Consider the following 13,951-nt stretch of genomic DNA (forward strand, 5'->3'; position numbering starts at 1 on the left):
CACAAAACATGTATTATTGATAGATGTGAGTGAGATTGACCCAGACATTTGTGGGGACTAAAGGAACCACATATGTTTTATAAATGAAGCTCTTTCATGTTATAGGTCACTAGGTCACTGGTGATTTACAGACAGGTCATGACCCTGCAATGACCTGATAGAAGACACTCCTTAAGTGTTTGATATTATCAGAAGTCATACGACTATAGCATATAGTGCAAAAACAAATTTACTTACCTAAAGTTTTGCAAGGTGAGTATTCCTTGATACTGGATCGTCTAAAATCACTCCCTGATGTGAAGCAGGTTCCCATAGGAAACACATGGTCTGTACCATCACCTAAATAAAAATACACGTGTCTTGGAGCACACGCCTACAAAGAAGAAGAGAACACTTATATCTAGATATCACATACCAAGGTAACCGATTTCATCCAAGCGTTTATCTCTATACAGACTAGATAGTGTTTGAATCATTATAGCTTAGTTGTAGAAGAACTGTTAAACCGACCTAACACAGACAAGCTAGGAATGAGAATCGAAATAAAAAGCCTGTCATGTTTGGATTTGAGTAGCCACCCATCCAACTATATGTAATTAATAGCAGAAAAGTATAATTCCATTCTTACGAAATGATGCCTAATTCATTTTTTCGGGGGATTTTGTTCAAAAGAAGTACATCACAATAGCAACCAAATCGTTAAAATTGAAAATTTTCGTCAACGTGCTGTAATCTTGAAATGCATGCATACCAATGGTTGTATGAATCCAGGAATTACAGTGTCCAAAATACGAAAATATTGTCTGGGCTTGCACGAAATTGAACGTATTGTAACCGGTACCCCTGGTGTGTCCACGTGACTAGAATATTTTTCTATATACGTTGCGGAATGAGTGAAATAAAAAGTTACATACAACGACATCTCCATTTCTTCCAGAACTTTTGACGGTTGCTCCAAACCACCTATTAGACTTTTCCTCGAATTGTTTATATTCACCATCAACCATGCCCACATGGGATGCTGAAAGAAAAAAAAGAGAGGATTCTTTAGCAATCTTTTGTTTGCACTAAATCATCTTTGAAATTTCGAAAACACACCCCTTGTTAATACTTAAAATATAGGTCGATTAGTACGGATCATTTAAGTGGCCATATGCATGACAAATAGAGGTATTTATTTTGGATTTTTTATTCTTATGACAACACTACTAGGTTTTCCTACTTGAAAAGACAATGAGAAATAGCATCGACTAAGACCATATTTGTAAGTCAATAAATCACAAAAAGCTACAAACTTTGTAAAAAAAAACAACAACAAAAGTTTGTTATTGTAAACTATGTACAATGACAAATATTTTACACATTTTGTTTTAATGTTTTACAATTTATTGAGTTTTTTTTAAGTATAAAAAACATAGTAGAGTTGTTTTTGGAATTAAAAATACCGCCAATGGCATTGTAGCACAACTGTACAGTTTTTAAAAATGCTAACATGCTAACAATAAGTGTTCATTTGGTGAATGACTATCCAGTTGCCTATCCAACCATGTTGCTATCTTTACGATATATGCTATCATTTGGCTGTTGCTATGGACGTGGTCTTGTTGCTAGGCATATTTACATACATTTTTGAATGTTTATTCAATTGTCTATTAATCCCCATTGTTATCTTCGCAATATATGTGATCATATGGCTGTTGCTATGGGCGTGGTCTTGTTGCTAGGCACACTTGCATACATTTTTTGAATGTTTATTCATTTGTCTTCTATTCCTGTTGTTATCTTTGCAATATATGTGATTATTTGGCTGTTGCTATGGGCGTGGTCTTGTTGCTAGGCAAATTTACATACATTTTTTGAACGTTTATTCAATTGTCTATTAATCCCTGATGTCTTTGTGAAATACACGACCGTTTGGCTGTTGCTATGGGCGTGGTCATGGTTGCTACGGTATTTGCATACATTTTTTGAATGTTTACTCATTTGCCTACCATATGATGTTGTTATTTGACCAAAATATACTGCCATTTGGTTGTTGCTAAGGGCGTGGTCATGGTCGCTAGGGCCAATTTTGTCAAAATGTTTTGAAGAATAACACTCAGAAACATCTCACCAAGTTTCAGACTCGGTGACCAAGTACTTTATGAGATATAAGTTTTTGACCAAAAATGAACATTTTTACACCTAATTTGCATATCACTCATGGAATCATGGTAAGCTTAATATTTCTTTGTCCATACATCCCTAGATACATTCCCATTAAATTTCAGCCCAATCTGCTCAGTAGTTTTGGAATTATAGATTTTTAACCAAAAAGATACATTTTTAGCCCTAATTTGCATATCACTGATGGAATCATCCCGTCATGAACAAATCTTACTTTACACCCCCTTAAGAATGTTCCCACCAAATTTCGCACCAATCTGCCCAGTAGTTTCTGAGTTTAAGTTTTTTGACCAAAAATCACATTTTTTGACCCAAATCACACACCTGTGAGGCGATCATTTTGATTTGAACAATTTCCCAACTTGACACCCAAGGTAATGGACCCACCAAATATCGTGGCAATCGGTTCCGCGGTTTTTGACTTTAAGTTGTTTACACACACACACACACACACACACACACACACACACACACACACACACACACACACACACACACAGACAGACAGACAGACAGACAGACAGACAGACAGACAGACAGACAGACACCGGGCGATGCCTATAGCACTACTGAACCTCAGTTCAGTTGTGCTAAAAATGCAAAATAAATACCTAATTGTCATCCATCTGGCCACTATAAACATGATTTGATTTTGTGTTGATGATATCTATCATGCAAAACAGGAGTAAATAAGTCAGAAAGACTGGAGAATACAGGGTGTTGTGTCACTAACCCTAACTAACACCCTCATCCAAAAACAGTTTATAAACCTGACAACATGAAAAGAAAAGTAAACTTATCGTTAGGGGTCGTAGTGTACATTCTTTTGTTAATGAATGCTATAATATTACTTGTTGCTATGGGCATGGCCATGGTTGCTATGAATATTTATGGTCCAATGTACAAAATGTTATTATTATTATTAATATTATTAAATGTTATTGTAATAACAGAGAAACTTGGGATAAATGGCTGTATAGTGTGTAAGTACTGCCAGTGGTAATTCAAAGTCGATCCTGTAGGTAAGATACTTGAAAATATTTATATGACAACGACTGAAGTTTCAAATAACACCCCAGTGACTATAACTTGGCACTAAAATATTCCCAAACTATACTTCAGTGTCTCATTAAGTACATACCATGCATACATGTTTACAATCTACAACCTACTTTCACTACTAACACATTAACCATAATGCAATTGCATGCAGAAGCTATGTCTTGTTTGCTTCTAACTTGGCCTACAGGTTATTATCTATTGGGTTGAATCTGAACATCTTTTACCCAGATCTCGAGATCTCCAGATTCAACCCCAACGGATATAGTAACCTCTAGACTATTCTAACTGGAAAGTTTTACAACCATTACAAAACATATCCAGCATTTACAGTAACATCTTGACAAAAAGTTTACAAGTGGAGGGCTTTTGACAATTGTACTCAGAAATCGAACAGTCTATGAAAGAAATCTCGTTCTGATAATATTAATGACGATATATTGTATAAAACTCGTTAGGCATAGGAAATTGTTGAATATGTAGATTAATGGTGTTTAACATCGAGCAGATATTCTTTGTTGTACAATAATTACTTTAAAAGTTAACCAATGAGACAGACAACTCTATAACTTGTCATAGAAACAAACACTGGATATGTTCTGCAATTGCTTTAATATCGGTAATGCATTCAATTTTACGAACGTGCTTAGTTCAAACATTTCTCGGCCAATGACCCTGTTTAAAAGCAGTCTAACCTGTGCAGCTGTCAGGTTCATTTGGTTTGATTCACAAACATTGCTATCAAACACAGGAAGCTGTCCTATGAGATTCATTGATGTAACACACGAAAAGCTAGATGTGAGGAAAAGAGACAATTAACAAAAACACTCAAAAAAAAAATAGAATCAATATGTGTGAGATACTAACGTGATGTGTCAAATCCTATCTGGTCACATAGTCCTGCTGCACTAGCTCCACATTTGTAAACAGCTCCGCCCTTTTCAACGTCTGTTACACCTGTTTCTGCCCTCGGGGCACCTATCAATAACCTATCCAGAAGGACAAGAATGGAATGAATGAAAGAATAAGAAATTAGTTTATAGAAAGAATCGACAAAGACGATTTTGTCAAAATACACATGTATTGTTTGTACATATGTCTATTTGTCTATCTATCTATCTATCTATCTATCTATCTATCTATCTATCTATCTATCTATCTATCTATCTATCTATCTATCTATCTATCTATCTATCTATCTATCTATCTATCTATCTGTCTGTCTGTCTGTCTGTCTGTCTGTCTGTCTGTCTGTCTGTCTGTCTGTCTGTCTGTGTGCATGTATGTATGTATGTGTATGTATGTATGTATGTATGTATGTATGTATGTATGTATGTATGTAGTAAATAGTATCAAACTCGTAGAATAGAGTGCTCGATGCTTGGGTAAGCAGGGCGGGAATAATCAAAGTGAGTTGGTTGGAACTTGAGGTGCTAAGTTGTAACTCCGAGTTTCACGCTCAATGCGTTCATGTATGTATGTATGTATGTATGTATGTATGTATGTATGTATCTGTCATGTATGTATGTATGTATGTATGTATGTATGTATGTATGTATGTATGTATGTGTGTGTGTATGTACGTACGTACGGTGTTTGTTTGTTTGTTTGTTTGTTTGTTTGTTTGCTTGCTTGATCGAGGAAAGTGATGTTTTATTACAGTGTGTGACATCTGTTAGAATGAGAAAACCCTTCAAATCAACGTTACTGTTAAGTCATATAAAGAAAATGCTATAGCAAGAAATAGCACATCAATATTTATGTATGATCTTTCACCTACACTGAGGTTGTACCGAGTCGTAAACGAGGCAATAAGCTGTGTCAAAATCGTAATTTGTGGCTGAAGAGTAAAATAGCTTGATGAAGGCCAAAGGGAAACGACCCTGACAACAAGTCTAAGATTCACACTTGGACTTATTGTCTTACTTCGTTGATGTCATTCAATGTTATGATAAGCAATATCTGTTATTTGTTCATTGGTATGGACAGTGCACTGTCTATGGTTTTACACTTTTTCGACCAACATGTGTTCTAGGATAACGATAATTCCGGAAGTCCAACTTTCAGATGATTTACTAAAAAAGCAGCGGCCGATACGCATCCTCCCTAAAAAAAAGCCATGTTCTTCTTTTCTCCGAACTATATACGACACTGTTCTTTACAATCCATTGTATTTACACAATCTTCAAGGTCAGTGACCCCCTTATTATTCTAAAGTTCATTCCATTCATCCTTATATTTACTGTTCAATTGACGAGTCGTGTAGTGACATCATAATAGCTGGGTTATAGACGTACGGTATACGGTAGTTACGCTTCCTGATCACACCGTGGATTAGTGGCTACAGTCTAGTTTGATTAGAACGAGCTTGATGGCCAACGGAAAATTGTCCCAGAACAAGTGGACATCATGGTGTGTAAAGGAATCCCACCAAGTTACCGTGAATTCAAGACTTTGGAAAGAACTCATTAAAAAGTACAAATGATAATCAATTGTGACCCTCCCCTAATCGCATTTTCTAAAGTTCCTTTTTATGCCGGCAGAGTGGTAGCAATGGGATTGCAAAAACTCCAAAATAATGTTAGAAACTACATACAATAAGTCAAAGTAAAATGTGACCCCCCCCCCGCCCTTAGAGCCGATTTGCAAAGAGTGACCTCCTCCCTAAGTTCCCCGGCCCTCCCCCTGTAAATACTGAAGGCATCCGAAATGTTCGCATGTGTGCTTCCGATTGTATAAATTTCCATCAACAAAGTAAACAATCTACCGTCAGACCAACCAACCAACCAACCAACCAACCAACCAACCAACAATCGACCTATATAACACATAACCGATACTCGCACTTTTATCACGCCTACTTTCAGACGTCTCAAACTCACACTGAGTTCAGCTCTGACTGAGCTTGTCTGATATAACATATACCACGTCTCGTCATGAAATCGACCAGCCTGTTTACTGTGCAAATCTCAAAATTTGTCTCCAGTGACAAATATGTTAAACTTGCATGAGGTAGAATAATCATTCAAATCCTACCAAAATATTAAAGTTAAATTTAAAAAAAATAACTTTCTTCTGGGGATCAATTCATTCCATATTACGTCTCAATGCATGCCATTATATACATATGATGTCAGACGTGGTATACGTCGAGTAGATTTAACATCCAAAACTCTGTTCTCATATTTTGTTTCGCACATTTTAAGAGATAAAACTAATGACAAAGGCGATATTTTCACTAACAGGGAGGGGGGGGGCTTGGTAAGTGGTAATACAACTTCACGGAGAAAGTATGACTTTTAAACCTGAAAGAGCATCATTCTGAAAAGTTACTATATTATATATTTTTTAAAAAAGTGTATGTAGCAAATAAACTTCAATCACAATCTACTAGTATGAAAAGTGGACACGTAGTTCAACTTTCAATGGCCCCATTGTTTTGTTTATCTATGTTTACATATGTTCCTATTTCCGTCTGGTATACTTTTTCTTTTTAAAAAGGTTTTCGTCTGTACACTATATACGAAACACATATACAGTGTGTGTCGTTGAGTAATGTACAAAGTACATTTCCCCCAACAGACAATCATCGTCAATCAATATACAAAGATGTTGGACAATAACAGCTTCCTTTCAAACAATTTGTAATTTATGAATTCCGCAACATGTCTACGCATTCATGGATATGTAATCTACTTTACTCAATATTAAACGTTGACAGGATGCTACAAAAGGAGCTACGAACTCCATTGAAAAAATAGAAAACCATCGTGACTTTTCTTGAAATCAAGACTTCTCCTGTTCATCGAACTCTGTAACTATATAGTTACAGCGTATATGATGTCTGTGCCATTACATATGTAAACTCCAATGCCTATTAAAATCCCACGGTTTTGGACAATTAGTGTTACCAGTGGAACCATGGGGATTACATTGCAAAATAAATATTATCATTCTTTTTATTCAGGACCAACTTTTTCCACAGCTTTGCCAGACAGCTTTCCACACCCACTAATCCAATGACACCGTACTAATGTGCTGTATGCAGTAAGTAAAGGGATACGTACAGGGAAGAATTTCGGGGGGGGGGGGGGTCAATGGCACAGAATTAGAGTCCTGGGTATGATGATACCATATGTTTTGTCTAAATACCAATATATTTGCGTCTAAGCAGGCAGTATGAAAAGATCAAGGCTATATGAGGTGATGTCATCACTGACACACTTTTCTCATTAGATTATGTAATAACAAAGTGCAGATGTATTTTAGCAAACTAATAAGTGTGAACGACCTTTGTAGTTAAATACTTTATGAAAAATATAACTTCCTAGCTTTTGCTCAAAGTTTGTAGTTTATATTTACCGTTGCTATGGTTACCGGTGTTCTCTGTTCAATTTGAAATGTTTATTCTCTCGAACAAGCAATATTTACATCTGCTGATTGATTGATTGATTGATTGAGTGATTGGTTGATTGGTTGATTGACTGATTGATTGATTGATTGATTGACTGACTGACTGACTGCCTGATTAATTGATTGATTGATTGACAAACCGACCGACCGACCTGACTGACTGACCTGACTGACTGACTGACTGACTGACTGACTGACTGACTGACTGACTGACTGATTATTTGATATATTTGATCGTTAAATGAATCCATTGTTAATTTTTGCAAGTAGGCTCTCAGTCTGGACCTTCTTGGCATACACATTCCAGTAACCATTTAATTATCTACGTTAGACACTTAAATTTAATGTCTTATTTCATGTATTTATACTGTCAAGGAATTGGTTCATCAAACAATTGTTATAAGATCTGCCTTGTCAATTTGGTTCATCAGGAGGGGGCTTTCCCCGAGGCCCCTTGATATTGTGAAGGTCAAGGGTTATATGTCGAAATATACAGGATTTAAGTTCATAATGAAGTAAAGTTGTTTATTTCATCACGGAAGGAAGTGGTTTGGGAAGGAATGGAGTAGCCCTGTAACTTACTCGGATGTGGTTGCGTATTTTGGGACGAACGAAAAAAACAGAAGTACTTGAATAAATAAATAAAAAAATTAAATTAACAAGAAAAAGCAATTAGTCATAAATATTCTTCCTGTGGCTAAAAGTAAATTTTGGGATATGGTTATCAAAAAAAGGAAGCGGGGTTTTGAAATATTTATGTATTTTTCACTTTACTCTCTCGTGCATATAGACATACATCCAACTGTTGAATGGTGTCTGAAAAATATTTTATCAACCTTATTTCATGAAAGTCTATACGTGCGTGAATGTGTTATCAAATATAACACGGCCGATTTTGATCTCCAATAATACATAAATGTAAGTTTTACCAAGTTTTGATTTTTTCAATTTTCGATGTTTTTATATTTGTCATGTTCATAAATGTTCATTTACATATTTTAGCCTAATTAGTGAGTTCGTAGAAAAAATAATCATCTGGATGTCTGACCTTAAGAACAAGTGTCGCACATGCGCAGTTGTTTAGCTCACTTTTAATAGTTCTTCCTCCACAGACAGTTTCAAGTCGTCTTAAATCTTTAGTTTAAGCTTCGACACCTAACCTTGCCTTTATCTATAAACAACCGAACCCATGTACAGGTTATAATTCACAAAAGTTTTAGCGACGACCTTTATGATTTCTATTTAAAGCATACATTTATGGTATTTGAAGGCCGCTATGTGAACTCACCAACATGATGGGGGCCCCTTCCACTTATGTAAATGACTCATTGGGGTCATGACAGCACTGAAAGGTCACTAAGAATTATTTCAACATGAATTGACTGACCTTACTATTGTCTTTTAATGGGGATACTGATCGGAGTTCCTTTAGTGGATGACGAGGTACATTAGTTAACTATATACTTTATTGACTATTAAATGAAATAGTACACACTGCCCATCATGAATTGAGAACATCCAAAGCAATTATGTAAATTTCAGTGCGAAACTTAAAAACTACATCTCTGAAAAAAAAAATTATTCTCTTAAGTTTGATAGTGGATTAGTAGGCCTTTAATTACAGACTCACATAACAACGAGAGCCAAAATCTATCATTTCTACAGTATCACCATATACCAGATGTGTCATGTTATCGAGCAAGGGGAACTTCATGTCCAAGACAGATACTCATAAATATCATTCGAAAGTAAACAGTTACGAGGCAACCACCACGGTGACCTTAATACCCTTGACCATTTGTTGAGTCAAGATGACTCCACCCAATCCTATGACATGATAGTAAAGTATCTATCAATAAGTCATCCTCTAATGCTATCGTGTTCCTCGTTTCCTGTGTCTCTTCTCTTCCCTGTGCCCATTTCTGGTATTATCATCGCCAATTTATATCTCTTCATCCTTAATTTGGTTTTCCATTACATATACATTTGCACAGGCACATACTTATCAATCGATCGATCGATCAATCAATCAATCAATCAATCGACCAACAATCAATGGATCAATCAATCAATGGATCAATCAATCAATAAATCAACCAACCGACCAACCGACCGATCGACCGACTATCGGTCGGTCGGTCGGTCGGTCGGTCGGTCGGTCCGTCCGTCCGTCCGTCCGTCGGTCGGTCGGTCGGTCGGTCGGTCGGTCGGTCGGTCGGTCGGTCAGTCAGTCAGTCAGTCAGTCAGTCAGTCAGTCAGTAAGTCAATCAATTAATCAACCAACCAACCAACCAACCAACCAACCAACCAACCAACCAACCAACCAACCAACTAGCCAACCAGCCAACCAACCAACCAATTACGTAATTAATTAATTAATTAATTAATTAATTAATTAATTAATCAATCAATCAAACAAACACATGTATCCATTGGTATTAAACACTGATTTTCATACACTTTCAACCGTCGAAGAGAAATCATGGCAACTTGCAATTAGTCTGTCCTTTGAAATAATGAGAAACTGTGAGGCAAACTGCATGCAGTGAGTTTCATGCCGGAAAACCAACACCATACAAAAATGTATACAATCACATTATGAGAATAAGGTTTTGAAAAATTAAATATGATATTCAAGCTCTCCGCTGACAGTGATGTGAAACTATGGGTTACATGCATGCTGTCCAAAACCTAAACAGACGATTGGGTTTTGTTACAGGTTGCCATGGGAACAGACTATTGCAACTCTGTGAGGACAGTTGTCGAAAATAACAAACCTAGCAGGGAGCATAGTATAGGGAGAGAAAATATGTTAGATGAAATTCACATTTTAATGTCTGTTTTTATTTCATTAATACTATTTATAACTGCTCGGTGGTTTTTTAAAAGACGCATAGCAAAGAACTCATTCAAAACTGCTACATAAGTTGATAGCGTTGTAAAATGTGTTTGTGTACGAAACACTTTTTTATCATCATCTCAGATGATAGACATGCATCTGCATGGCTGGCCCACACACGGGTTTCGTCGAATCGTATTTGTATCTACATCGAAACTTGTATGTATGTGTTAGGATCACCGCTGGGTATTTGAAATGTCTCTACCCGAAGTAGAGTGGTTATGGCAAAGCTTTTATTTTATGCTAATGTCTCGTAATTCACGACGGAGGCAATGTATTAAAGTTACAGAAATTCCCTGTAGTTGATAGACCGACAAATGAGTAGTTATAGCAATTGTAATGGTATGATCACTTTGTTTAATAGTTAAATATAGACATCGGATTATAGCTATGCATCATAATAACGTGCTTATCAAAAATTATGGTGATTCCCAAAAGTTTGGGGAAAATAAGAATTTGTTGAATTTTTTTTGGCGGGGCAAGTACTCTGTACTACTGAGGTTAAACATGTCGGATCATGGTCGTAGAACGTCACATGGCATGTACTAATTGTATGAGAAACGACTGGGCCCCAGTGATGAATCGAGGTATTTTTTTCAGCTCGTGAACTTTAAGGTCACATAGGTTTATCGTTCTTGTTTTCAGACACTGGGAGAGAATCTACAGAACATGATTCGTAGTTTTTCAACACCAAATTATGATGTTTTGTCTCTGTCGATGACAACAAATAAAATCCTGCCTTACAGTCTAGTCAACTTGGGACTGGTTTAATGTAATCCATAGACATTGTACGTAAGGTTCTTGCACTTCTCACCAAGGCCGTGTCATGTTCTTAGTTTTCAGCGCTACAAACCGTCTCAAGAATGTTGTTCGCTGACAGCTAAGTGTAGTGATAACTCAGCGTGTGAACTTGGTTGCTCATTATCGTTATTATATACTTACAGAAGAATGTAACAACCAACGATTATTTGGACACAAAAAGTATATTTACTCACCAGTTCTGGCTGCCGTGTTGATGCAGCGAAACAGCAAAACCAAACATACTATTATCTGGCCCAGCGTGGACTACTGGCACCTCAAGATCAATATTAAAAGAATATACCAATCCAATACATATTGCGAAAATCCAGAAAAGTGTTCCCTCCATGTTTGTCCTTCGTGTCTGACTTACTGAGATTCCGATAGAAGTTTGTGCTTACTACAGAGGCATTGTGGTATATTTAACATTCCCGTGAGATATACGTTTACAGGATGACAAGATCGGAAAGAATATAGTCCTCGAGGTGACAGGACATCGGTCGTGTCATGAATATTAACAGCTACAGTTACACGTCATAATGTGTCCAGTTCCGGAATTGCTTCTTATGGCAAACTTTATACGGATGTTATACATACATACGTAATCCGCCTATGTGTATTCTCCGAAAATCGGTCTGAAATAATAACCCCACCCCCACCCCATCCCCTCACAACTTCAAAACTGGGTACGTACTTTGGGCAGACTGGATATTCGGGCGCTTTTAAGTCGTTTTCTCTGAAGCTCTGTGTATGAAATTATCACCCTAGATTTCTTGTGCCTTCTACCTATACACTTTCAATATTGATATTCCCTCAATATCACGCGCCCTATTGAGGTTTAACGGATGGCCATTTATAGCCACACCCGTTACTAAAGTCCGGTCTTTTCCATATTTAGTGAATAAAGTCTTATCAGACTGTATCCGACATAGATTGATTTGATTCCTCTATTGTGCCGTTTTTTTAAGAACTTGCATAAAAGGGTTCTATTAACTTTTAGTTTCTAACAGGAAAGTCTGTGAAACAATTACAGAAATAGATATCATGTCACATAAGATTTGATTATACGTTCTGTACAAGTTATTTAGCACTGTTAAAATAATTGGAATATTGGAAATATATCAACAAATACATAAATAAGATGAATTTTTATAATATGAATAAGACAGTGGGATGGAGAATCAATTTAGGTCGACCCTTGCAGACGTTATTATTTATGTTTGGATAATGGTCATGCTTTTAAGGTATTGTCAATTTGCATATTAGGGGGGGGGGACTTTTGACGCCTCTTTTCTTATGGGTTAATGCTCGGGGCTAAGAATTTAAAAAAAAAGGGGGGGGGGTGCGAGAACTCCCTGGAACGAAATGTGGGTTGATACAGAGAACTAGCCAATCGTTGTACGCCGTATTTATATTATGTATTTTCAGACCCTCCAGCTATGTCTATTTATACCGTTACTATCGTCTGGTACTTATTAGAAGTATATTCCCGCCTTTCGGTGGGTATCCATAAATTTGGACGCTGGCCCAAGGGCACAGTTTACCGAGTTAGCCGATTGCAGTCACGTCATTCGATGCATATATTTCAACGCTAATACAGACATTTGATATGTGATACCATCTATGTTGGAGAGCACGGGGCCAGACATGGTAATGTATTGCATATATACCATGGCTCGAGTATCATCGGATATTGGCTCAGTAGATTGCTGACTGAAATATTCTGTAAAAACTGGATTAGAGATAAGTAACATTTGGTTTATGTGTTTTCTTAATGGAGAACCATTCGCATTCCTGTTTAGTGTCAAACTTTATATGTCCATGTCGATGATTTATCACAGGAGACAGACGTTGAAGAAATAAACGGCCAAACCATTACACTCGACAAGTCACATTGAGTCGTATAATGTAGTGGATATTTGTTCTTTTGATATCGTTCAGTGTTGAGTAACGTTGCGAGGCTGTACAAATTACAGTCCAGCTTGAATATTTCTGTCGTGCGTCGGCAAGGCATGCATTGCGCGCGCATGTCACACACCACATCGATCAATTTTGGTTCATGCAGTGTTGTTCACACAAACACTTTTATTAATATTTCAGGTTGTAATTTGAAAAATATTTTGTTATTGATGGTTTACTGACACATGGAAAGTCATTGCTGTTCTATCGTCAATCCACACCCTTAATTTGAAGGATTGTCCATCCACCTCCGGCAGCGAAGTTCATCGCAGGTCGTCGAAACCGCAGAAACCAGGACCGATAGGGGATCCAAAAGTTGTTCCGTAATGGTCTTGACATTTGACCCTATTCAGCTCAATGAACTTTAAATGTCTTTAATAAGATGCTATCTTGTTTCAATCCAACCCGTATTGGGGTGGGTGTGTACATAATTTGAAAGATATTACATCTGTTAGTTGGTGGTTGGTTAATCAAACATCGCCAAATGACTTCAGTCTGTATTATTCCTATCTAGTTTTCCCCAAATACTAGTCAGGAACCCAGTCTTGCTTCGCAGTATGTTATAGAACATGATAACAATTTGTTCGGTATCGCCGACTAATTTTCCCGCCAAAATTACATCAACAAAATTCTTTTTTTTTCTGTAATTTGTTTAGT

At 36.8% G+C, this 13,951-nt stretch overlaps 1 protein-coding gene across 1 annotated transcript in view; it reads right to left on the reverse strand.

Annotated features, from left to right (window-relative positions):
- Positions 1-11,905, reverse strand: part of LOC144433641 (integrin alpha-8-like) — a 40,372-nt gene extending 28,467 nt beyond the window's left edge. Inside the window, exons 1-4 of the mRNA XM_078121985.1 lie at positions 11,533-11,905; positions 4,093-4,214; positions 915-1,021; positions 238-373 (exon numbers count right to left, since the gene is read on the reverse strand). Coding sequence (XP_077978111.1) covers positions 238-373; positions 915-1,021; positions 4,093-4,214; positions 11,533-11,684 — 517 coding nt within the window. The 5' untranslated portion in view covers positions 11,685-11,905. The remainder of the gene's footprint in view (positions 1-237; positions 374-914; positions 1,022-4,092; positions 4,215-11,532) is intronic.
- Positions 11,906-13,951: the final 2,046 nt, after the last annotated feature.

Source organism: Glandiceps talaboti, chromosome 4 (genome assembly GCF_964340395.1).
Source record: "Glandiceps talaboti chromosome 4, keGlaTala1.1, whole genome shotgun sequence".
In the NCBI taxonomy this organism is placed as follows: domain Eukaryota; kingdom Metazoa; phylum Hemichordata; class Enteropneusta; family Spengelidae; genus Glandiceps; species Glandiceps talaboti.